This window comes from Octopus sinensis, linkage group LG3, assembly GCF_006345805.1.
Source record: "Octopus sinensis linkage group LG3, ASM634580v1, whole genome shotgun sequence".
Lineage (NCBI taxonomy): Eukaryota > Metazoa > Mollusca > Cephalopoda > Octopoda > Octopodidae > Octopus > Octopus sinensis.
The window spans coordinates 151,478,549-151,506,488 of record NC_042999.1 but is presented as its reverse complement, the minus strand read 5'-3'; the positions used below and the strand labels follow the sequence as shown (position 1 = coordinate 151,506,488).

The 27,940-nt window shown below is 38.3% G+C and overlaps 1 protein-coding gene across 2 annotated transcripts in view; it reads right to left on the bottom strand.

Moving 5' to 3' along the window:
- LOC115209566 (carbohydrate sulfotransferase 11-like) overlaps window positions 1–27,940 on the bottom strand; it is a 39,666-nt gene that overhangs the window by 2,271 nt on the left and 9,455 nt on the right. The window contains exons 2-3 of one of the 2 annotated variants that reach the window (XM_036501494.1): window positions 5,737–5,768; window positions 1,965–2,750 (exon numbers count right to left, since the gene is read on the bottom strand). In XM_036501494.1, the coding sequence (XP_036357387.1) occupies window positions 1,965–2,750; window positions 5,737–5,768 (818 nt within the window). Of the gene's footprint in view, window positions 1–1,964; window positions 2,751–3,729; window positions 3,884–5,736; window positions 5,769–27,940 lie in introns of those variants that run through there. The other variant, XM_029778001.2, reaches the window with a different exon arrangement.

The window sequence follows — 27,940 nt, the reverse complement described above, 5'->3', positions numbered from 1 at the left end:
TTTTTCCTCCAAACGCAACCCATCTCATTTCTTTATCATCACTGTCGATGGACCACTCAAAGAGGTATGTATACATTATCATTTTCGTTACATAATTTCTGTAGTATTTCAAGATGTTTCTGACACGTATTTTGATTCACATGGCGGAGATCCAACATTTCTTCACTTTTTCCAGAATTTCTTCTCTTTATTTTTTTTTTTTTGCGAAATATGTACAAAAATACGAAGTTTATGATTCATGTGTGAGTGTGTGTTCTTGATAATCGTTTAGAACAAGTAGTTTTACACCAATTACACTATTATTTCTTAGTTTAAAGGCCGTGGACTGAAGATGTGAAATTTCCGAATCCTCTCCCCCACCCCCCTTTCGTGAGCGCGCATTTTTTTCATCATAGTCGTATAGAGCAAGTTGTTTTACACCTATTACGCTATTTTTGTTTTTGTTTTTGTGCCCGGGTCAGACGCTTTCAGAAATTCCCGATGTAAATTTTCCGAGGCCTCTCCCCCACCCCTCTTTCGCGAGTGCGCATTTTTTTGTCATATTCGTTTAGAGCAAAGTTATTTTACACATATTACACTATTTGTTTTCGTTTTGGTGCCCGGGTCAGCCCCTCAGACACTTTCGGAAATTCCCGATGTGAATTTTCCGAGGCCTCTCTCCCACTCCCCTTTCGCGTGCGCGCATTTTGTTTTTCGTATTCGTTCAGAGGAAGTTGTTTTACACCTATTACACACATTTTCTTTTTGTTTCTTTGAATGGTGTAAAGCTTTAGTTTAACCGGGTGTTCTATCACACACCCAGTATTATTCTGATATAGCACCTTGGGATTATCTCCTTTTTCAGTCACTTTACAACTGTGTGTGAGGCATTTTGTTCAACAGTGATGTAGAGCTGAAACTGTGGTTTAATGAATTTTTCATATAAAGATCCAGTGATTTCTACCATTGAGGCATTGACAATTTAGCAGAACACTGGCAAGTAGTGGCGAACAATGAAGATATTATTGACTGATTTGCTAAAAACTATAGATGAAAAATAAGGATTAAAATAAGTAATATAAAAGCAAATGAATTTATCTGACAGCTCAATAATTAAATAGACATAGGAGCATCCTGAGATCAGATGCTTCACAAATTATCATACGAATCTATGTTTTTATTGAACAAAACAAAAAAATCAATACAATACAACAACAGAAAACTTGATTTCATGTAAATGTAAGACACAAAACTCTACATGTGAAGACCTGTTGAGGCAAGTGAAAATCAAAATCGATCAACATCAATGGAAATTGCAGCTGTGATACCAGTGCCGGTGATACGTGAGAGAACCATCCAACCGTGGCCGTTGCCAGCGCCGCCCCGACTGGCCTCGTGCCGGTGGCACGTAAAAAGCACCATCCGATCATGGCCGTTGCCAGCCTCGCCTGGCCCTCGTGCCAGTGGCACGTAAAAAGCACCATCCGATCGTGACCATTTGCCAGCCTTGTCTGGCACCTGTGCCGGTGGCACGTAAAAAGCACCCACTACACTCACGGAGTGGTTGGCGTTAGGAAGGGCATCCAGCCGTAGAAACATTGCCAGATCAGACTGGGCCTGGAGCAGCCTTCTGGCTTCCCAGACCCCAGTTGAACCGTCCAACCCATGCTAGCATGGAAAGCGGACACTAGACGATGATGATGACGATGATGATGATATAAAACCATTGATTGATTCAGCACTACTTAAATACAGAAGTCCCACTTAAATACAGAGGTCCTGAATAATGCACACTCATTAGGGTTAGGGTTAGGGTTACTTCCCCTGTATATCGTTATGTAGATGCATCAGGACCTCTTTATTTAAGTAGTACCATTGATTTTGCATTAGAATTGTACAGCTTACTCCAGTCATACATACAGATACTCCAGCTAATTTAACATTTATAACATAAGACAAAGTGAATATTGTAGATAGTTAATTACCTCATAAGGTGAAAAACAATTTTGATTAGACTTCAGATTCCTAAATGCTATATCTGTGGCATCAAAAAGTTCATCTCTTAGGGAACTCATTCGAAGATTCTCTGGTAAAACTGCTTTCAATCTTTCAGGTTTGATTAGAAACTGTAAATCGTTCTGCAATGTTTCTAAATGCCCAATTAAATCATAATGTATTTCACAAGGTGCACAATGAAGATACATTGGAGTAAAATGATTGTTTGCCATATTTCCTGTTTTGACAGAATCTATAACATAAGAAATAAATTCAGCAAAAGTGACATCATGGCCACATCTTAAGCTCTTTTCTGAAGGATTCTTTCTGAATTTCTTAATGATGTAAGTTCCATATTTTAATAAAAAATACATCTGTGGTGTAAATATTTTATCAACATAACCAGAAAAGAGTCTCTTGTAAGGATTTCGTACAAATAAAAATGTTTTGTAATTGATTTCAACAAGTGATTTATTAGGTTCTTTGAGGTCAGAAACTAGGGCAGTGTGCATTCCATGTATATTGTTTGGAGTGATGTCAAATAGAGATTTATAGAGTTTTTCACTGTTTAAGACATATATCAAACGCTTAAAGAATGTACAACCAACTTTGGCTATGCCACAGTATAAAATTTTATCTTTATGGCTTATTTGCATTGACTTCATTGCATTAACGTAATTTAGAGCTAATGAAGTATTCTTACAGGTTTCTTGCAGGGCCTTTTTCCTCTCATTTTGTAGGTGATGAAGATCTCTGCTGTCACGTAATTCAGTGGCCTTAAAGCAAAAATATAAAACTAGTAATGATGTTTCAAAGAAGTACAGTCATATACATTATCTGACATGTACACATATTGTACATGTCAGATTATTGTTATACACAGATGGTATTACATTATTTTCTTACAATTAAAAATCTAAAGAAATCCTGAGAGTAAGAAATAAACTATTTGGCATATTTATTGCGTTGTCCAGAAAGTTCCTGCCGATTTTTAAAGGAAAGAAAAAAGTCAATAAATACTTGCCATTATATTTTTAATCAACTAAATATGAACCATTTTGTTGCACAATGCGTCTCCATCTTTCCTTTAACTTGAAAATACCCTCTTCACAGAACTGAGGTGATTTCATGACAAAGAATTCATCAAGGTATCTTTTTATGTCATCCAAGGAATTGAAATTTTTACCATTGAGACTATTCTGCAGAAACCTGAATAAGTGGAAATCCAAAGGAGCAATATCTGGTGAATATGGAGGGTGGGGTAACACATCCCAGCCGAGCTGCAGCAATTTTTGTCTGGTTCTCAAAGCATCAAGTGCTGAAAATGAACTTTCTTATCTTCCATTTTAAAGGGTTACAGAATTAACACAGGTTATACGAACGTAATCCTTCTTCCATGAAAACAGCTTAAACTGTGCTCTAAGTGGGGGTGTAGTCAAATCCTATTTTATGGACTCAACCATGTTCTAAAATAAGTCGAAAGGTAAGCTACTATAAATCGGCACGAACTTTCCGGACAACACTTTACTTAAGATGCCAATCCATTTGTATTGCAACATCTCATTGATGTAATTTCATTTACACCAATTTCATTCTACTTGGAATACTAAAAGAAAGCTCAGTTTAACTAAAGCCATTCTCAATAAAGTGTATTGTGAAACAATAGAAGAACACATCAAGATCCAGGTGAAGAATTTGATAAATTACACAATGAAACTAGCATGGTGTTTCCTGGGTAGCCCTCATACAACTTACCAACCAGAAGTTTTCCTTGGTGATCTGCATTGTGAGGGAAACCACTGAACAGTATCCAGGTGCCTGGTCTCAGCTCTTTATTAACCAGACCTTTGCAACTCCTTACTCCATGACCTTTCCTTCATCCAGAAACTAGAAGATAACCTGCTGACCCAGACTGGTTCATTGTATCATACAAGAAGTTCAAAAAAGTTCATTGTATCATTGTATTATATAAAAAAATACAGTTAAGAAGCCAAAAAAAATACAGTTAAGAAGCATGAAGTCATCTGTTCTAGATAATATTTCAGCCATCAACTGTATGAGCCTACTCCTCAGTGTACGGGCCAGTGGTGGCTCATAGACAAAATTAGTAGGGGTGCTGCTTCAGAAAATTTTTAGCCGTTGTTTTAATATTGTTTAAAAGGAAACAGACTTATAAAAACAAAATTTATACATAAATTAGATCGGTTTGCATTTTGGCTTCTGCCGGGTAGTCAAGAATTGACTTGATCCATCCAACCTATGCCAGCATGGAAAATGGACACAAAATTAATGGCGATGATGATTATCATTTAGATTATTATTAGATCTGTGGTTCTCAACTGGGGTCCATATGGCCCCTGACAGTCCATATAAGATTTTAGGGGTCCACACAGCAAAATAGTAAATTGGGGATTCATAATAGTATTCTAAGTGCCCATGAAAAAATATTACTTTAGATGTATGTATTGGTGTGTATTGCAAGAAACAGCTAGGTTTCTTTCTCTTACATTTTAGATAATTCAACCTACACATGCTAATGCATGGAAAACAAAATAGGAATTTTGAAAGAACTTTCTATAAAATTAGTTTTTAACCACCAAATTGTTGGGGGGGGGGGTTCACCAGAATAAAACAGCAATCAAAGGGGTTTGTAGATAAAAAAAACTGTTGAGAAACTCTGATATAGATTATCACAGCTGTTAGCATTACCATTATTTACATTATTATAAATATCTATTATCTATTCATCATCATCATCATCATCGTTTAACGTGCGTTTTCTATGCTGGCATGGGTTAGACGGTTTGACTGCGGGCTGGCAAGCCAAAAGGCCACACCAGACTCCAATCTGATCTGACAGTGTTTCTACAGCTGTATGCCCTTCCTAATGCCAACCACTCCGAGAGTGTAGTGGATGTTTTTAACATGCCACCGGCACGAGAACCAGTCAGGCGGCACTGGTATCAACCATGTTCAGATGGTGCTTTTTATGTGCCTCTGGCACAGGAGCCAGTCGGGGCAAGGGGGCTCGCATCGACCATGTTCAGATGGTGCTTTTTATGTGCCACCTGCACGGGGAGCCACTCAGGCAGCGCTGGCATCAGCCACAACTACAATTACAGTAGATATTTTGAAAAACTGATAAATAATTCAGAAATATTAAATTGCTAAATATCTCATAGTGATATGTACGGTGGTGGGGCGATATAATGGTTGTATACTGTCAACTTAACATGACAGTAGGGGATTACACCACCGCTGTTTAGCCCTAGGTTAGCATCGACGCTTCCTGTCGGCTTCGACACACTTACTGTGTCCTTATATATTTACGAAGGGGAGACAAATACCCCCAACAGCTAAGCCTGCATCTAGAGACACGCATGTTTCAGGGTCTCTAGATGCAGGCCTAGCTGTTGGGGGTATTTGTCTCCCCTTCGTAAATATATAAGGACACAGTAAGTGTGTCGAAGCCGACAGGAAGCATCGATGCTTCCTAGGGCTAAACAGCGGTGGTGTAATCCCCTACTGTCATGTTAAGTTGACAGTATACAACCATGATAAATAATTATTTATCAGTTTTTCAAATCTCATCAAACTAAACTTTGGCTTTCATCCTTTTGGGTGGTTGATAAAACAAGATAAAAAAAAGAACGAAAATGAAGTACTGGGGTTGATTTATTTGACTAAAAGTTCTTCAAGTCGGTGCCCCAGCATGGCCACAATCTAATGGCTGAAACAAGTAAAAAAATAAAATATACTTACTTGTAATTCACATTTTTTGACAGAACATGGGCCTGTAATAGAAGGAGAGAAAACTTAAGACTTGTGATAAGAAATTTGCTTTCAAACCATGTAGTTTCAGGTTCAGCTTCACTGCAAGGCACCTTGAGCAAGTGTCTTCTATTACAGACCTGGGCTACCAAAGTCTTATGAATGGATTTGGTAGGCAGAAACTGAAAAAAGCCCATTGCACGAGGGGTTTTCATTAAAAATTTCCCCTGACCCACTTCCCAAGGACTGGGATAAATAAAACGAGGATATATTATTAGTCCTTCTCTACATAACCACCACCAATGGTCACACACTTCTCCCATCGATTTATGCATCTGTAGAAGTCAGTAGGTTGCGTCTGGAGCCAAGACTTTACATCATCATCATAACTTCTGCTTTCTATGCTGGCATGGGTTGGACGGTTTGACTGAGAGCTGGTAAGTCAGAAGGCTGCACCAGGCTCCAATCTGATCTGGCAAAGTTTCTACAGCTGAATGCCCTTCCTAACATCAACCACTCTGAGAGTGTAGTGGATGCTTTTTACGTACCACTGGCACGAGGGCCAGTCAGGTGGTACTGGCATCGACCTCACTCAAATGGTGTTTTTTTTTATGCCACCAGCACAGGAGCCAGTCAGGCGGTTCTGGCAACGATTGCACAAATAGTGCTTTTTATATGTCACCGACACTTGGAAATAAGTTCATCATCATCCGAAAAGTGCTTCCCCTTCAAAAAAGACTTCCTTGCTAGAAAGAGTTGAAAGTTAGAGGGTGCGAGATTGGGAGAGTAAGGAGGATGAGGAAGGCTTTCATAGCAGCAGGAATGTGCTTTGAACTGGGTGACTTGCACATTGTGAACTGGGGTGTTGTCTTGGAAGAGTGAACTCCTTTGGTCAGCATGTCACACCTCTCTACTTTGATGGTGTCCTGCAATTTTACAGCATAGAAAAATAATATGCCCTGTTAATTGTCGTGCCCTTTGCCAGAAAATCCATCATCACTACTCTGCACTGGTCCCAAAATAATGTGAGCATCACCTTGCCTGCTAAGGGTTGGACACAAGCCTTCACTGAAGGTGGGTAGTTACCATGCTTCCATTGCTTTGACTGGACTTTAGTCTCCAGGATGGACCCATGTTTCATCCTGTGTGATAAGTCTGCCAAAAAATCCCCCTTGTTTTCTTGGCACATTGCCAAAAAAGCCTGGGAACAATTGACTTGTTCCTGCTTCTGAAAAGGTCTGAGTATCCGGAGAATCCATCATGCAGACAACTTCTGTATGTGCAAATGGTCGTGAATGATTTTTTTCCATGAACCCTACACTTATCTTCACTCCTTGGGCTAGTTGCAAAATAGTAATGTGGTGATCCTATATATATATATATATATATATATATAGCACTGGCTTCTGTGCCAGTGACATGTAAAAAGCACCAACTGATCGTGGTCAGACGTGAGACAGTCTCTTCTAAACCTCAGTTTGCGCCGACTGTTCACTATAAAACTCTAGCAACACATCGAGTTGAAGTCTGTCGGATCCAGACCTTTTCAGGTCTAGCCACTGACCACACAGGACACAGCCAGTTCCAGCGACAACACAATAACAGCCACATGGATTCTCAACTTCGTCCAGCAGCATTCAGGACCTCCATCTCTGTCGCCAGCATTCGTCCTAACATCAACTACATCTCTCTTCGTACACAGCAATTAGCAACCGTCGCACAGGTTCTATCTCAACACTTTTTGTGAATTACTTCACCATGGTTAACAGCAAGTACAACCTGTGATAACTCCTGTAACAACTCAACCGGCTCTGTATAGTAGTCACAGCTTCTCGCACGATATGTGCCTCAATCGGTTCTGCATTTCAGCCTCAACTTCTTGTTACAGCACTTCAACTATCGTGTACTTTGACTACGAACTGGTATTTATCATTGTGTCTGAACATTCTTCTAGCATCCTATTATAGACACTTTCATTACTCTGTATTTTATGCACACGCACACACACACTTTGTACACATGACGGCCTGTCTATTATGCTTACATGATGCATACACACACATGTTAACACATAAAGAAAATCTTTCTCTTAAACATTCTACCGATTGTGTCTCGCTTTTCCTCCTGGCACTTGTACTCATTCATTCTTTTCATATTTATTGTAATCGACTGTGTGGTGTACTAAATGAGCCATTCATCGTCACCTCTCCTTCGCACGGTCGTTCTACAGATCCAACCAAGCTCTCAATTCTGCATCAGTACTGAACAAAACTCCATGCATAGCATTTGAAATAGATCGGAAGAGGTGGAAATCTGATGGTGTCAAATCAGGAGAGTACGTCAGGTGTGGCAGCACTTCCCAGCGATGCGTTTGAATGGCTTCCTTGCTCATATTGACGATATGAGGGTGGGCGTTGTCATGCAGCAGAACTCCATGCTGCCGATTAGGTCTTTTCTCTTGAATAGCGGTGTTGAGTCGTTCCATCTGTTGAACATAGAGTTCCACGTTGACCGTTCGGTTCTGTTCAAGTAATTCGTAATGGATAATTCCCTCCCAGTCCCACCATACGCACAACATCGTTTTACACGGATGAAGATCTTGTTTCACACGCGGTGTTGCTTGTTCACCGGGGCTAAGCCATTCTTTACGCTCATTCATATTAATGCACAGGCACCATGTTTCGTCGCCAGTAACGATTCGGTGAAGAAATCGTTGCTTGTGTCCATGAGTTGAGCAGTGACGAGTAAACAAGCCAGCGGAGATTGTGGCTCGTTGATTTTTGTTGTTGTCACTTAAAGCATGCAGAACTCCATGCTCCATACTTCTGAACCTTTCCCATCAAGTGAAGATGCTTCTCTATAGCAGTGTGGGAGCATTCCATTTACTCTGCCAGTTCCCTAGTCGTTTGACGAGAATTTTCGTGCAAAAGTTGGTTTAATCACTCTTCATTGAACTCAACTGGACGGTCAGAACGAGGTGCGTCTTTGAGGTCAAAATTTCCATTTTTGAACTTGGCATACCAATCACAAGCGGTTCTTTCAGCTATGGGGCCCTCTTCATACACAGCACAAACGTCGCGAGCAGCTTTTGCGGCTTTAGAACCTTGATTAAAAGCAAAGAGGAGATGTCGAAAATGCTCATTTTTCTTAACCTGACATTCCATTTTAATGATCTGAAAATAAACAAAAATTAACTAAAATTAACTGGAAAAAAAAAAAGATTCCAAAATAATTCAAAAATAGAATTCTCAAAAAAAAAAGATTTCAAAATTTAAAAATGCAATAAATTCCAACATTTAAAAAAGCAGCGGGAACTTAATTGCCAACCCAATATATTTAATGTGTATTCCATTAGGAACGTATTGGAGTACAAAGTAAAGCTTGTTCCCTGTTAGAACTACCAATTATATATCACCTGAGGAGATACAACTGGATGCCATTATACAGGTAAACTGTTGCTTAATTTAAATCCTGAGTAAATGTGGATCTATGTTGTATTAAAACATGTGTAGTGTTTATTAAATAGCTGTCTAAATGTACTCCTTCTTAACTCTATTTATCCAATTTTATTTCATATATATATATATATATATATTGATAAAACGGTAAGATAACAAAAGAAAGAAAGAGACCTCAATATTATGTAAATAGAGGAAATTTATCTTTATCTTGACTACCGAGTAATGTAACATATTGTATATATATATATATATATATATATATATATATACATATATCATGTTGATATCTGGCATGTAGTTCTACAAATTATATCTTATTAAAAGGATCTCACTGACGATCTACAGATAAATTGTGTAAGTAAAATTACGTAATTTATTAATAGTGAAACAATTGTTTGGGATTAATCTATATTTTTGTTATTTTTCATTTGTCTTGCTCGCTTATGTTTCTGGTGTGCTGAATTTTCTGGAGAACAATTCTTAGTGGTTGAGACCTATGCGGATATCTTTCTAGCGTAAGGGCTTCCACATAGTGGTTCCCTCTTATATTTATATATATATATATATTTATATACACACACACACGTGCGCACACACACACGCATGCGCACACACACGCACATTCATGTACACATTTTTCTCAAATGCTCTAGCGGTTCTTTAGAGGTAGTGGATAATTTCTGCTACCTAGGGGACCTAATTAGCTGTAGGGAAGGATATATGGAAAGTGCAATCACTGGAATAAGAACATATTGAAAAAAAATTAGAGAGGTTTTACCTCTGTTGGCAACAAAATCTCTCTCTCTCTAAGTGAAAGGAAAATTGTACGATGTATGTATACAGACAGCAATGCTACATGGTAGTAAGACGTGAGCCCTGATTGGAGAAGACCTGAAGGTAAGAAAGAAATTGACCAAGTATGCTCTGCTGGATGTGTGATGTCTGTGTACAAGTGTGACAGGGTGTTAGTGTTTTGAGGGGAATAAGAGGAATTAGATGTGGTGTGCAAGAAAGGAGACTGTGCGGGTTTGATCATGTGATGCAGATGGATGTAGTCAGTTGCATACAGAAGTGCTGATCACTTTAAGCAGATGGAACTTGTGGAAGAGGGAGACCCAGAAAGACATGGGGCATTGTTGTACTTAAGAAAACCCATCCACCAGAACAGAATTGATGTCAGTGTTGGTGCCACATAAAAAGCACTCATGCTGATGCCATGTTAAAATCACTGGTGCTGGTGATACATAAAAAGCATCTAATACACTCTGTGGAGTGGTTGGCATTAGGAAGAGGATCCAACTGTAGAAACCATGCTGAAACAGACAATGGAGCCTGATGCGGCCCTTGGCCTTACCATTTCCAGTCAAACCGTCCAACTCAAGCCAGCATGAAAAATGGACATTAAATGACAATGATGATGATGGTGGTGATGATGATGATGATGATGATGATGATGATGATGGTGGTGGTGGTGATGATGATGATGATGATGATGGTGGTGGTGGTGGTGGCGGTGGTGGTGGTGGTGGTGGTGGTGGTGACACATGACAGTGAGTTGAAATGTTCATAGGCTGACTATGAAGGAGTGATGCTGAGGCTGCAAAATCTTGATTGCATTAATTTCAACTCTTCTTACTATTATTTTCTACTACTCTAGGCACAAGGCCTGAAATTTTTGGAGAGGTGGGCCAATCGATTAGATCTGGATGTCCTGCATCTGCAATGACCAAGGAAAACATTGATTCTTTCCACCACATGGTATTAGATGACAGACACTTAACCATAAATCAAATAGCCAATGCTATTAGCATACCTCGTGAAAGAGTTTGAGAAGATTTAGCACAGTGCACTTGCTTCTCAACATTTGATCTCAGTCCTTTTCCACTGTGTGACATCTTGGGCAAGTATCTTCTACTATAGCCCTGGGCCAGCCTTGTTGGAGGATCTAGTTGAAAGAAAAAGAAAATACCCTGTTCTATCTATCTATCTATCTATTTATCTATCTATCTATCTATCTATCTATCTATCTATCTATCTATCTATCCCTCTCTCTCTCTCTCTCTCTCTCTCTCTCTATATATATATATATATATATATATATATAATATATATATATTAATCTATTTCTGAAAGTCTGTCTGTCTACTTATTATTTATCAATCAATCTGTCTGTCTATCTATCTGTCTGTCTGTCTGTCTGTCTGTCTGTCTGTCTGTCTGTCTGTCTGTCTGTCTGTCTGTCTGTCTGTCTGTCTGTCTGTCTGTCTGTCTGTATATATAAATACTGATTATCCCCTACTCCTTATCTACCATTCCTTACATCCACCCTTTACCCAGGTCTTTACAGTTGCTGCCTACCTTCTCTCCCCTCACCCATTCCCCCATCATTCGTTTTTCCCCATATATTCTTACAGATCCCTACCCATACTCCTAGTTCAGAAATAGAAAGGGAAAAATTAACCATTTGCTCTACATGGATGATCTGAAACTTTTTAGTAAGGATGAAAAATAGATAGGCGCAGGAGTGGCTGTGTGGTAAGTAGCTTGTTTACCAACCACATGGTTCCGGGTTCAGTCCCACTGCGTAGCACCTTGGGCAAGTGTCTTCTACTATAGTCTCGGGCCGACCAAAGCCTTGTGAGTGGATTTGGTAGACGGAACCTAAATGAAGCCCGTCGTATATATGTGTATATATATATATATATATATATATATATATATATATATATATATATATATATATGCGTGTGTGTGTTTGTGCGTCTGTGTTTGTCCCCCTAGCATTGCTTGACAACCGATGCTGGTGTGTTTATGTCCCTGTTACTTAGCGGTTCAGCAAAAGAGACCGATAGAATAAGTACTGGGCTTACAAAAGAATAAGTCCCTGGTTGAGTTGCTCGATTAAAGGCGGTGCTCCAGCATGGCCGCAGTCAAATGACTGAAACAAGTAAAAGAGAAAAGAGAGAGATAGATTCCTTAATACAGACTGTAAGCCTCTTCAGCAAAGACATAGGCATGGAATTTGGCATAGATAAGTGTGAGATTTTGTTCTTGAGAAGGGGACAGGTGGTCAACAGCGAAGGTATCCAATTATCAGATGACCAGACATTAAAATCACTGAAAGAAGGAGAGAGAGTTATAAGTATCAAGGAGTATTTGAATCTGACAGAGTACTAACTATAGAAATGAATACAAAAGATGGGAAAGAGTACATCAGAAGGGTGAGGAAACTAATGAAGTCAAGTCTAGATGGTCCAAATCTAGTGAAGGCTGTAAATAATTGGGCAGTATTAAATATTTTGTATCTTTTGTAGATTGGACAAAATCTGATTCAGCAAAACTAGATAGAAGAACTAGGAACGAATTCAATATAAATGGAAGACTTCAGTCAAGAGCAAGATTAACAAGATTATACTTACCTAGAAAGGAAGATGGAAGAGGGCTAATATCAGTAGAAGACTGAATGGAGTTAGCCAGGGTAGATATAGAATCCTACGTAAGTAACAGCGAAGAAAGTTTATTAAGAGCAGCTAGAATAACAGCAAGACATAGGGAAACCAAAAACAAAAAAAAAAACGAAGTTAAAAGTCAGAAAAAAGAGCAAAAGTTATCTGAATGACAGTAGATGGCTTTGCACGGTAGATTCCCAAAGTTAGTTGTAGCAAATAGTAGTGGTGAGACATGGTTTCAGAAATGAAGGCTAGAAAGGGAGGCTGACAGTTTGTTAGTAGCAGCACAAGATCAAGTATTAAAGACTAATTGGATAAAAGTTAAGATAGACAAAAACTACGTAGATTCTCAATATAGGTTATGCAAAGCAAAAGAAAAATGTTACTCATATAGTAAATGAATGTAGCATGCTGGCACAGAAAAGACATGACAATTTAGAGGGAGAAATCTACTGGAGGTTATGTAGAAAGTTAGAATTTGACCACACTGATAAATGGTATGAACATAAAGCAAGTAAAGTACTAGAAAGTAAGAAGTATAAGATATTGTGGGATTTTAACATTCAGACTAATAGAGTACTAGAAACTAGAAGACCTGATTTAGTAGAAGTAGATAAAGAGAATAGAAAGGACCAGATGATTGACTTTACAGTCCCAAATGATGAAAAAGTCAAAATGAGAGGTATTGAGAAAACAGCAAAGTACTAGGATCTAGCAATTGAATTACAGAGACGATGGAAAGTGAGGATAAAATGTATCCCAGTAGTTATACGTGCATTAGGAAGCCACTATGCTTCATTATCATGCTCTACAGGTTGGTCCCAGATCGCTCTCCAGAATGCCTTGCTTTTCCATTATTATTATTATTCCACTTATTGCAGTATCTATTTGTTCCACGTACTTCTCGAGATTTTTTCTCACTGTTCCAGGGCTCCAACAATTATTGGTACTACTGCTACTTTCTTCATCGACCACAACTGCTTTACCTCCCAAGCTAACCTGTTATATATCTCAACTTTTCTTTCTTCCTTATCGCATACTTTGTTGTCAGCTGGGATTGCTATATCCATGATCCAGCAGAGTTTACTTTCTTTCTCAATTAACACTATGTCTGGCTTCCTATTTTCTATCTCATGGTTGCACTGAATCATAAAATCCCATAGGATCTTTGCCTTATCATTTTCTATGATGCCTTTGGGTTTGTGGTCGTACCAATTTTTTCTCTGTCAAGTCCATACTTGATGCAAAGTGTCCAATGGACAAGCCCGGCTATATTGTCGTGGCGTCTCTTATATTCCATCTAGGCTAGTGGCGTACATTGGCTGGTAATATGTCATACGGTTTCATCATTTTGTCCACAGATTCTGCACTTAACATTTTCTGATGTGTTGTCTATTCTGTATTTTATGTAGTTTGTTCTTAATGCTTGCTCTTAGGTAGCACAGATTAGAGCCTCGGTTTCCGGTTTTAAATCACTTTTAGTAATTTACAACCATCTTCAATATCCCTGTGAAATTGACCGTGCATTCTCTTTAATATTATTATTGTTGTTGTTGTTGTTGTTGTTTTCCTTCTCAGAGCGCTGTCTTGTTTGCTCTGGTTGATTCTGTGAGAATGGACAACAGCCTATTGTCAGTTGTCTCACAGTGTCTCTTTCCGCACATAAGCTTTGATACTTGGTTTTTAATTATCACGGAAGACATTCAACATCCAATTACCAATCTCAAAATCCTAGCTGTCCCCAGCAGAGCAGTTTTTGGGGGCTTGTTCTGCTTTCATGTCAATTCCGATTTCTTTGACATATTTCTCAAACTTGGTTGTTAGTGCTCCGAGTGCCCCTACAAGAACTGGAATGACTGACTCTCTCCTCATAGTCCACATTCTTGTAATTTCGTCTTTTAGTAATCATTACTTTTCAATCTTTTCTAATTCTTTGTCAGTTATGTGTGCATCTCCAGGTTTTCGAATATGTATGATCTTAGTTTCCTTTTTTCCTTTATCTACCACAACAATATCTGGTCTCCGAGCCTCAATTAGGGATTCACATTGAATTGTAAAATCCCACAGTATCTTATGTTCCTTGTTCTCGGTAACTCCTTCTGGTTCAGGTTAGTACCATTTCCGTGTTCTGTTCAGACCATACTTTTCACATAGCCTCTAGTGGACAAACTTAGCCATGTTATCGTGCCTCCTTTTGTAGTGCTTTTGGGCTAGCTTGCTATACTCCCTCACAAATATGTGATGTTGTTTCGTTTCTGCTACCACACATCCTACAAATGGGTGATTCACTACTGTTATAAATTTGGAACTTAATGAAATTAGTTCTTAGAGCTTGCTCCTGGGCGCTACATATCAATATCTCAGGCCATCCTTTCAGATCTCTTTTTCTAAGCCATCTTAGAAATCGAAATCGAAATCGGAATCGAAATTGAACCAATCCTATGACTGGCACCCGGCAGATGCCAGGACCCCTGAACTGGAGATACGTAAAAAGCACTATCCGAATCATGGCCGTTGCCAGCGCCACCTCGACTGGCTTCCGTGTCGGTGGCATGTAAAAAGCACCATCCGAATCGTGGCCGAAGCCAATGCCGCCTCAACTGGCTTCCGTGCAGGCGGCACGTAAAATGCACCAATCCGACCGTGGCCGATGCCAGCCTCGCCTGGCACCAGTGCAGGTGGCACGTAAAAAGCACCCACTACACTCACGGAGTGGTTGGCGTTAGGAAGGGCATCCAGCCGTAGAAACTCTGCCAGATCAGACTGGAGCCTGGAGCAGCCCCTGGCTTCGCAGACCCCGGTCAAACCGTCCAACCCGTGCTAGTGTGGAAAACGGACGTTAAATGATGATGATGATGATGATGATGATCTCCAAGTGTTGGTCTTGTTATTTCCTTCAATTTCTCTGAGTTATTGCCCATGCAGTGATTTAATTTTCCAATTGTTTATTCTTTCTTCATCTTGCTTCGTAAATGTTTGTGGGTGCATCATATTTTCGATAGGTATTGTATTTTGTAAATTTGTCTAGGTTTGCTTTTTCACTTTATTTTCTTCTTTCTTTTTTTTTTTTTAATCTCGGTCAAATCAACTTATATCATTTACTTAAAATCACTGATAAAATATTTCTTTATCCTTTAACATTGTGCTGGTGCCATAAATTGGTAATGATTCCTTGATATATCAACATAAAGGGTCGTTATTAGCATATTTGAGTTGGATAACCAATAAATTAGCGCAACACGCAAGGTAGGGGAGGAAAATTGTAACAGCTGATGTCTGCATTTTGTTTGTTTGGTACGTTTAACAGCAAAAGATCTGAAATCATCATCATCACCACCACCACCACCATTATCATCATCACCACCACCACCACCATTATCATCATCACCACCACCACCACCATTATCATCATCACCACCACCACAATCACTACCAACACCATAGTCATCATCACCACCATCACCATCATCACCATTACCATCACCACCACCACTACTATCATCATCGTCACCACTGCTACCACCTCTACTATCACAATCATCATCATCATCATCATCATGTTCATCATCATCATCATAAGCACACACATCGCCCGCTCTAAGATTCGAACTTGCGATCCCTCGACCGCAAATCTGCTGCTCTAACCACTAAGCTATGTGCCTCCCCGGGGTCTACATTAAGGGGTACACGTGTCTATGGAGTGCTCAGCTACTTGCACATTAATTTCACTAGCAGGTTGTTCCGTTGATCGGATCAACTGGAACACTCATCGTCGTAACTGATGGAGCGCTAGTTCACCTAACAGTCATTAGTTTCCAATAGACCCCAGCTGTTGTCTTTATGACAAAAAAATATATATATTGTCCTGAGCAGTGACTCAGCACCCTCTGTCATTAAATGGCATTTTACAGACGCTGTTCCCTATATTTTCAAAAAATAAATATCCCCAAAACAGCAGATTATGTTACTCAAACAGAAGTCAGTTTTGTACTGCATCTATTTATCGATATTATCTTATACTCTCATGTCCAACATATGTCTCCTATTTCCTTTTAGATAATTGCACAGATTACAGCCATTTTTATAGGCACAGGCCTGACTGTATAATTAAGAGGTTAGCTTTGAAATTACACAATGCACAAAAAGAATACAAGCGTTGCCACGATAGACTGTGTGTGTGTATCTTCATTGGCTCTTATGCTGTAAATACCAATATGAAGTAAGAGAGAACTGGTATGAGCATATACCAAATAAAGTTATGCAGGAGGATGGAAAAGTAACGATACTCTGGGACTATGGTTTTCAGACGGATCGTGTAATCGAACATCGTCGGCATTGTCATTTTGAATAAGAGAAACAAATACTATCAGATCACTGATGTAGCCATACCAAATGACATGAATGTTGTGAGTAAAAAGGTTGAAAAAATTACCAAGTAGTCCGAATTGAAAGTGGAAATGGCAAGACTGTATGGAATGCGAGAGGGTAATGTAAAAGTGATACCAGAGGTGATAGAAGCATTGGGCTCAATCCCATTGAAACTTCAAGACTTCTCAAGGCAACTGGAAATCCCATGCAAGATTGATGTCTTGCAAAAAGCAGCCTTACACACACACATCTTAAGGAAAGCGCACATCTTCAGGAAAGTATTATCTGTTTGAGCTCTTTGTTGTGACTTGACAGATGACAAAAGACTCCGGTGCATTTTTACCTACATTGTGTTACGAAATAATAATAATAATAATAATAATAATAATAATGATAAGAAGAAGAAGAAGAAGAAGAAGGAGAATAATAATAATAATAATAATAATAATAATAATAATAATAATAATAATAATAATAATAATAAAAGTAAAAAAAAAAAAAGATGGTATAGGCACACACCAGAAAAGGTCACAGAAAACGAGAAAGCAACCATACTCTGGGATATGTCGATACACACAGATAGAGAAATTAAGGCCAACAGACCAGATATAGTTGTCAGAGATCATGAAGAAAAAAAATGCTTTCTAATTGATGTATCAATACCGGCAGATGACAACGTGTCTCTAAAAGAAATGGAGAAACTTTCAAAATACAAAGACCTGGAAATGGAGGTAACCAGAATGTGGAATCTAAAAACAGAAACAATTCCTATCATAGTAGGTGCATTAGGCATGATAGAAAAATATTCAGACAAATACATAACAAAAACACCAGGACTTACAAACACATATAACATACAGAAAATTGCACTACTAGGCACTGCACACATCCTACGCAGAACACTTTCCATACAATAACCATCAGAGCATCACAACAAATCACAGCACATACCCAAGGCACACAGAGTTGCGCTCGGTAGTGAAGTGAAAGCACGCTATAAAAAATAAAACTACTGAATAATAATAATAATAATAATGATGATAATAATAATAATAATAATAATAATAATAATAATGTGCTATCATACCTCCACAAAAGCAATGAACAGGTAATTATCTAGTACAGAGGATTGGACACTGCGACTTGTGTGCAAACACAAAAGCAGCAAAAAAATCACTTTCGATTGTCAAGAAGTTAGCAAATTCACAATGGAACTTGGCATTAGTCCTGAAATAGTTGAATAACCCGAAACCACTGTCACAAAACAAGCAAAATGGACCAAGCAGACTGCAAAAAAGGACAGGTAAAAACAAATTGAGGAGCGGTGAAGCCAGAAACTTCTGCATGGACAATATATACTTCAAAGTCAAAATGCTGATGTAGATCAAGTAATAACCCATCAGTTACTGAGAAGTTCCGGACTGAAAGCAGAGACTGAATGTTTCACACTGATGGCACAAGACCAATGCTTACTCACAAAAATCTACCAGGCTAACGTTCTTCAAAACGGTTCTGACCTTAAATGCAGATTCTGTGATACATTTTACAAGACAATAGACCATCTCATCTCGGGGTGTCGTGTGCTGACACCAAACGAATATAAAAATTGCCACGATTTGTAGAACAGTATTTAAAATGGAAAATATGTAAACAATGCAACATCAGCACTCCTGCTTACTGGTATGAACACCATCCTGAGTCAGTCGTTGAAGGTGAAACTGTCACTATCCTCTGGGATTTTCCAGTCAACACTGACAGAACTATCCAGGCTAATAGACCAGATATAATTATTAAAGACAGGGAAGAAAATACTTGTACAAGTGTTCCCACTGATAATGCAAGTGTTCCCACTGATAAAAAGCTATAGTAGAAGACACTTGCTCAAGGTGCCACGCAGTGGGACTGAACCCGGAACCATGTGATTCGTAAGCAATCTACTTACCACACAGCCACTCTTACACCTATAATAATAATAATAATAATAATAATAATAATAATAATAAAGCACATAAAAATTTAGCTAGCAGATGGGAACAAAAACCTCTCCATGGCAAGTATGTGGCCCGTAGCAAACAAGCTGATGTCGACCAGAAACACACGCACCAATGGTTACGAAGCTCAGGGCTAAAAGCAGAGAGTGAAGGTTTCATATTAGCTGCTGAAGACCAAAGCTTATTAACCCGGAACTACCAAGCCAATGTGATAAAAAATGGAGCTGACCCAAAATGCCGATTCTGTAACGATAAGATTGAAACAGTAGACCACCTAATCTCAGGGTGTAGAGTCTTAGCACCTGCAGAATATAAAGCAAGACATGACAGAGTCGGCCAGTATTTACATTGGATAATATGTCGGTATTATAAAATCAAAACCGCTGACAAATGGTATAAACACCATCCTGAAGCTGTGACTGAGGGAGAAAATGTGTCGGTTCTATGGGACTTCCCCGTACAGACCGACAGGACTATAAAAGCTAATAAACCAGATATTATTATAAAAGATCAGACAAAAAAGATGTGTTTATTAATTGACATGAGTATCCCTTGCGATCACAATATAGCGGTGAAAGAATTTGACAAGATTAGTAAATATAAAGACCTGCTAATAGAAATTGAAAAAATGGGGCATCTCAAGGCGACTACAGTACCAGTGATTGTAGGATCTCTAGGAATGATAAAAAAAAAAAGGCACTGAAACCTATTTGAAAATGATTCCAAGCTTACCATCCCTACAGGAAGTGCAAAAAATCGTATTAACTGGAACGGCTCATGTACTGAGAAGAGCATTATCACTGTGAAAACAACATCCATCCATGAATTTATTTATTTATTTATTAATTTTTAAATACATATTTTATCTGTGAATTTGCGTGTGTAATCTGGGAATACATACAATGAGCTTCTCTGCCCAAGGTGTATGGAAAACACTCGGCGAGAAATGGAAGAAAATTTGAAGAAAGAAGGAAAAAACAACAACAACAATAATAATAATAATAATAATAATAATAATAATAATAATAATAAAGCACATAAAAATTTAGCTAGCAGATGGGAACAAAAACCTCTCCATGGCAAGTATGTGGCCCGTAGCAAACAAGCTGATGTCGACCAGAAACACACGCACCAATGGTTACGAAGCTCAGGGCTAAAAGCAGAGAGTGAAGGTTTCATATTAGCTGCTGAAGACCAAAGCTTATTAACCCGGAACTACCAAGCCAATGTGATAAAAAATGGAGCTGACCCAAAATGCCGATTCTGTAACGATAAGATTGAAACAGTAGACCACCTAATCTCAGGGTGTAGAGTCTTAGCACCTGCAGAATATAAAGCAAGACATGACAGAGTCGGCCAGTATTTACATTGGATAATATGTCGGTATTATAAAATCAAAACCGCTGACAAATGGTATAAACACCATCCTGAAGCTGTGACTGAGGGAGAAAATGTGTCGGTTCTATGGGACTTCCCCGTACAGACCGACAGGACTATAAAAGCTAATAAACCAGATATTATTATAAAAGATCAGACAAAAAAGATGTGTTTATTAATTGACATGAGTATCCCTTGCGATCACAATATAGCGGTGAAAGAATTTGACAAGATTAGTAAATATAAAGACCTGCTAATAGAAATTGAAAAAATGGGGCATCTCAAGGCGACTACAGTACCAGTGATTGTAGGATCTCTAGGAATGATAAAAAAAAAAAGGCACTGAAACCTATTTGAAAATGATTCCAAGCTTACCATCCCTACAGGAAGTGCAAAAAATCGTATTAACTGGAACGGCTCATGTACTGAGAAGAGCATTATCACTGTGAAAACAACATCCATCCATGAATTTATTTATTTATTTATTATTAATTTTTAAATACATATTTTATCTGTGAATTTGCGTGTGTAATCTGGGAATACATACAATGAGCTTCTCTGCCCAAGGTGTATGGAAAACACTCGGCGAGAAATGGAAGAAAATTTGAAGAAAGAAGGAAAAAACAACAACAACAATAATAATAATAATAATAATAATAATAATAATAATAATAATAGTAATAATTATTATTTACATTGGATAATATGTCGGTATTATAAAATAAAAACCGCTGACAAATGGTAAAATCTCATATCAAGATGGTCCATTGGTCCATTCACTAGAACAACACCCCCCAAAAAAGCAAATATATGGCACACTAGGCATAACAACAACATGAACTTCCAGCCTGTTGTCTCTTGAGGTCCCTGGGTGAGACTTGGAGCCAACTTGTACAAATATAAAGCAAAAGTCAAACATAGAATAATAATAATAATAATAATAATAATAATAATAATAATAATAATAATAATTATTATTATTATTATTATTAATATTTTATTATTATTATTATTGTTATTATTATAATTATTATTATTATTATTATTATTATTATTATTATTATTATTATTATAATTATTATTATTTTTTTTTTATTTCAAGTCACTGCCTGGAACTGAACTCGGAATCTTGGGGTTAGTAGCCCGTGCTATTAACTACAACACCATATGTCTTGGTTAAGAGCGCGGGCGACTAACCCCATGATTCCGAGTTCAATTCCATGTAGTGACCTGAATAATAATAATAATAATAAGAAGAAGAAGAAGAAGAAGAAGAAGAAGAAGAAGAAGAAGAAGAAATAGAAGAAGGCAACTGGATGTGACAGAGGATGGACGTATTTTTCCGATGCTCTGAACTGGCAACAGCTAACCCAGCAGGACAACTAAAAAAAACAACTGTAGAAAACTGGAAGATCTACTGTTTTCTGTGAGTAATTTGAATTTCCCTCAAAATAAGTTAAGGAACTTACATATCTACAGCTCATACAAACGTACACCTAACAAGAAAAATTAGAAACATAAATATCTCCAATTTTGTGTGAACATTTAGTCGTCTCTCATGATTATGACCACATCTCACTCCTCTGGAACTTCACCATTCAAACTGACAGAAAGATAGATGCAAATAGGCCAGACATCATATTGAAAGACTTCAGACAAAGAACATGCCTCCTCATTGATATGACTGTCCCAATCGATATAAACGTATCTGTCAAGACCTACCAAAAACTGAGCAAATATAAAGATCTTGAAATAGAAATCAGCAAAATGTGGAACCTGAAGACTAAAGCAATACCTGTTGTCATAGGTGCCCTGGGAATGATAGCGAAAGGGGCTGATTGCTACCTAACTCAGATACCAGGAAACCCCAAAATGGCAGAAATTCAAAAGATAGTGCTCATGGGAACTGCTCATATCCTACGCAAAATACTCTCTATGTAATCCCAAGGTTTAAAACAAACTTTTTTTTTTTAAATTTATGTATTAGACATTCACTAGTACAACACCCAAAAAAACCCCCAAATATATGGCACACTAGGCATAACAACAACGTGAACTTCCAACCTGTTGTCTCTTGAGGTCTCTGGGTGAGACTTGGAGCCAACTTGTATAGACATAAAGCAAAAGTCAAACATAGAATAATAATAATAATAATAATAATAATAATAATAATAATAATAATAACAAAAATAATAATAATAATAATAATAATAATAATAATAATAATAACATTGAAAAATACCTTAGGAATGAGAACTCAGGTTCGCAATTTCTCCAAGACACCTGATGAAGGCTGGAGGATATACCAGCCGAAACATTGTGTTAACAACAAACAAGATGAGGACAAATAGCCGTCAAATGTAAATAATGTAAATAATGTAAAGTCAGATTATTTGTATCACCCACAGTTTCTCTGTTCCCCAATATCCTTCTCAATTCCTGTTATGTGGGCTAAATTTCAGTTAAACTGTTGAAATGTGAAGTTAATGGTTTACGAAATACTCCTAATTTAAATGTTTATGAATAGAATTAACCCAGTGAAAGCATAAATCCAGCTATCTGAGTCAATGAGTCCCTGAAGCTTGGCAATACTGCGCGATGAGTCACCGACGCTTTGTTAGTACTGTGCTTGAAGTGTAGATGTGCGGCTGTGTACTAAGTTCACATATTCCATTCATCTTCATAATGCGAAGAAACTGCATAAACATCGCAAACAACTTTCGCTATATATGAAAAATATGTAAAATATTAAGACAATTGACAAAAAATATCTATAATAAAATTCTAATTAATAAATACAAATTTTTATTGAAGGAAATCACGCGGGTGAAGTAAATCTCGTGGTGTGAAGAATCAACATATGTCGGTGAAGTGAAACACAACACAACGTGGGGTTGTCATGGTAAGAAGATGTTAATGCCTCGCTGTTTGTTGATTGGCTAAAATTACCCAAATTTCCCAACTTTAATTCCAAATGACATCAGATCCTTTAATTTGCGAGACAAAGTAATTAGTTGATCGTAATCAGAATTCAGAACTGCATCGATACACTAAAATTGAAAGCAGCTTGAGCAAAATTACAGGGGGCTCATTTTGCGAACGAAACTAACTAGATCCGAAATACACTCACAAAGTATCAGCAGGGAGATCAAGAGACACTCGACACATACTGTGATGTATGCGAGAGATTCGAAATAAAGGCACCTACCTTCTCTTCGCTCAGATGGAGACCCTTCAGCGGTAACGGATCCTTCAACACAGCCCGACCCGAACGCTAGAGATAGCAGCTGCTTCGCCCAACCTTAACAATGTGATGACCCATCTTAACCCCTCGATGACCTGACTCGAAAAGGCAGAGTGACCCGCTCGCTGCGCGCGCGTCACGCCTACCCCTTCCTGTCAGCACCAAGTTCCGGTCAGCTCCCCAGCTGCTGACGTCATCCCACACACACAAGAAAAGAACTTTGTGTTATGCGGACACGAACCTCTGTTGCACGGTCTCGGAAGACACCCGAGTATCGGATGCATCGATTAGATGATAAGTGCACAGAGCCTTTGTCACACAGACTCAGGAGATGAAGACCCATTTCATTTCAAACGGCTTCAATTTCCAGCGAGTCTTAGTTTTGCCATGACCATCAAAAAAATCACAAGGGCAAACATATCGGTTTTACACCTTGAAGAGCCTGGCTTCACTCACGGTCAGCTTTACGTTGGATGTTCAAGAGTTGGAAATAAGAAAAAAGTCGTAGGAGTGGCTGTGTGGTAAGTAGCTTGCTTACCAACTACATGGTTCCAGGTTCAGTCCCACTGTGTGACACCTTGGGCAAGTGTCTTCTATTATAGCCTCGGGCCGACCAAAGCCTTGTGAGTGGATTTGGCAAACAGAAACTGAAAGAAGCCCGTCGTATATATGTATATATATATGTGTGTTGTGTGTGTGTGTGTGTGGTGTGTGTGTGTGTGTGTGTGTGTGTGTATGTGTGTGTATTTGTGTGGCTGTGTTTGTCCCCCCAACATCACTTGACAACCGATGCTGGTGTGTTTATGTCCCCGTAACTTAGCGGTTCGGCAAAAGAGACCGATAGAATAAGTACTAGACTCACAAAGTATAAGTCCTGGGGTCGATTTGCTCCATTAAAGGTAGTGCTCCAGCATGGTCACAGTCAAATGACTGAAACAAGTAAAAGAGTAAAAGAGTGTATATACACTGAATGGGAAAACAAAAAAAAAACTTCCTTTCTCGAGACATTATAAATTCTCCCAAAATAATGCAGAAACCCGTCCTGATCAAGATGCCTATGCACCGGAGAAGACACTGTCTGACATGAGATAAATAAATTGAAATAAAGGCATTCTATTGCAAAAATTGCCCAGCAACGACGGGCTACTCAACTAGTACACACACACACACACACACACATATAAGTCAATGAGAAGACACAGTCTTATAACTGTCAGTAGAGTGAGTATATTATCAAAATTTTATAGAGAGACCAGCTGTGATGGATACTTAATACTATAAAATTTGGATAATACACACGCACACACACACACACACTCACACACACACACACACACACACACACACACACACACACACATATAGGACGAATATTGAGAGTAACAGCCTGTTTTAAAATACTTAAAAACTATCTAATTGTAATTGTTACCAAAAAATGGATATTAAAAGTATGAGGTTTTATTTAAAATTCGATATGGGCTCCAGATATCGCCACTAGCTTCTTGAGTCTCACAGGAATTGCGTGAACTGATTTCATCAGAAACTCTTGTGGGATGGAAGAAGACATAACTTCATATATTCGCCCTTCAAGTTCTTCCAAAGTCTTTGGTGTGTTCCAGTAGACTTGTTCCTTTAACCAACCCCGAAGAAGGGAGTCACAAGGTGTTAAGTTGGGACTTCTGGCTGGCCACTCATGCAGAAAACAATGACCCATCTATCTCCTGGGGAAGTGGGCATTTAGTCATTTGTGAATGACATGAGCAATACAATTAAAGAATAAATTCTTATACTTCAAAAAATTTGAGAAAAAAATTACAACGAATAAATGAATATTTCTATAATAAGGAGTTACTTTTCAATACACAATTACTCGCAGTTGTTGTGTAAAGCGGCCATCTGCCTTTCACCACCTATGTGCGAAGTTCAAGCTAAGAACTTCCAGTGAAATCCTTCACCTGTTCCCGTCGCTATCCCTTCATCATCATAGGGTTTTGAGGGCACAAAACATGTTGGTAGTATTTGCTGATGGTATTTTACTGAACTACATGATTTATACAGCAGAATGCACACTCTCTCAATCAGAAAAGCATTTACCTGTACTGGTGTGTGGTGTGTCACGCGTCCGATGCTAAATCGATTGCATATTCGAGATCAGCGTGGCCTTCTCTTAGTCTAGTTGCTTAAAAACTGCGGAGCCTAGACTGCCCTACGAATAAGTAGATGCTGATAGGGCACTTTAACTAAAGGGACTGTCAGTAACCACAAACCTGGTTTCATATCAGAGTTTTCCTTCTCCGAGATGGGTTGCCCTCACCATGGCTATGGATCTACCCCAGACATACATACATACATACATACATACATACATACATACATACATACATACATGCATGCATGCATACATACATACATACATACATACATAAAAATGTAAAAAGATATTAAATTCAAGAATACAAATAAGATATATAAAAACATTACCCTTCTCACCAACAAGTTTATATCTCATTTAATAAAGTACTTTTAGTTTCTGTTTCCTATAGCAGAACAACGAACAGTATATCAGGTTGAGTAAAAAGTAAGCAATGTTTTAAACCATGAAGAATTTGTACAGGATTTTTGCAGAGTTTTGAATTTCTTTTAAACATTTAAAAAATAATTGTCTGATAATATAGACATAGACTTGTCCAAATGCATCAATAAATTAACATTGATATTTTTTTCACCGTCGTTACAATCATCTGAAATGGGAGAGTCAATGCGTGCTATTCGATCAATTTTCCAATTCAACTTCAAAAGAGCACGTAAAGCAGCTGAAACTGCTTGAGATATCAATGAAGCGTTTGGTGAGGAAATGACCAGTGAGTGGTCATCTTGAAAATGGTTTAAACGATTTTGCAGTGGAAGCCTGAGCCTTGAAGATCTTGAGCAGAGTGGACGCCAATCTGTCATCGATGACGGTCAATTAAAGACTGTCATTAAGAAAGATCCACGTAAAACCACTCGAGAACTGGCAAAAGAACTTCAAGTTAGTCAGAAAACCATTTGCAAACGTTCGGAAAATCTAAAAAGCTCGACAAATGGGTACTACACGATTTGAATGAAAATCAGGAAATGCGCAGATATGAAATTTGCTGGTCGCTTCTTCTCTGTAACCAGACCGATCCCTTTCTTGACTGTATTGTAACTTGCGATGAAAAGTGGATTCTGACAATAATAAAAAAAATGTTCTTCACAGTGGTTGGACCAAAATGAAGCACCAAAAACCTTCCCCAAACCCGAATTCTTCAAAAAGAAAGCTATGGTGACTGTTTGGCGGCGTACTGCTGGATTTATCCACAATAACTTCTTAAAACCCGGAAAAACCATTACTGCAGAAACATATTGCCACGAAATTGCCAAAATGAACGAAAAAACTGTTATTCCTCCGTCCCAGACTGGTCAACAGAAAAGGGCCAATCATTCTTCATGACAATGCTCAACCACACATTTCACTAATGACGCTCCAAAAGTTGAAGGAACTTGGCTACGAAGTTCTTCGCCACCCAGCTTATTCCCCAGACCTTTCTCCTACCGACTACCACTTTTTAAAGCACCTTGATGGGTCTCTGCGAGAGAAGTTCAAAAATCAAACTGGAACGAGCAAACTTGTAACTCGTTGGCAAAAATGAGTTGATTGTAATGGTACTTTGATGAATAAAATTTCCGCATTGTTGAAATATGTTGTAATGAATTATATGTTTCAATACATTGCTTACTTTTTACTCAGTCTGATATATGTATGTATGTATGTATGTATGTATGTATGTATGTATGTATGTATGTATGTATGTATGTATGTATGTGTGTGTGTGTGTATGTATGTGTTTGCATATGTATGTGTGTGTGTATGTATGTATGTGTGTGTGTGTGTATGTGTGTGGAGATGTGTCTTTGTATCTGTGTTTGTACCCTGCCATCGCTTGACAAACGGTGTTGGTATGCTTATGGAGAGACACATAAATATGAAAGAAGAAAGCAAAGAACTACTGATGCGGTCACAGGAGTGTGACAAAAGAACTCTAGCAGAAATAAGATTATGATTAATGTAAAAAATAAATAGAATAAGGCTTAACAAAAAAAAATTATGTATATAAAAGCACAGGAGTCGATTCATTCGACAAAAAATTCTTCCTGGTGGTGCCCCAGCACCTAATAGCTGAAACAGATAAAAGAAAAAGCTCTACACAATCTAGAGAGGATGAACAAACAAAAGAGCGTTGAAGTAGGAGGGAGAGAGAGAGAGAGAGAGCAAGGGCAAGAGGT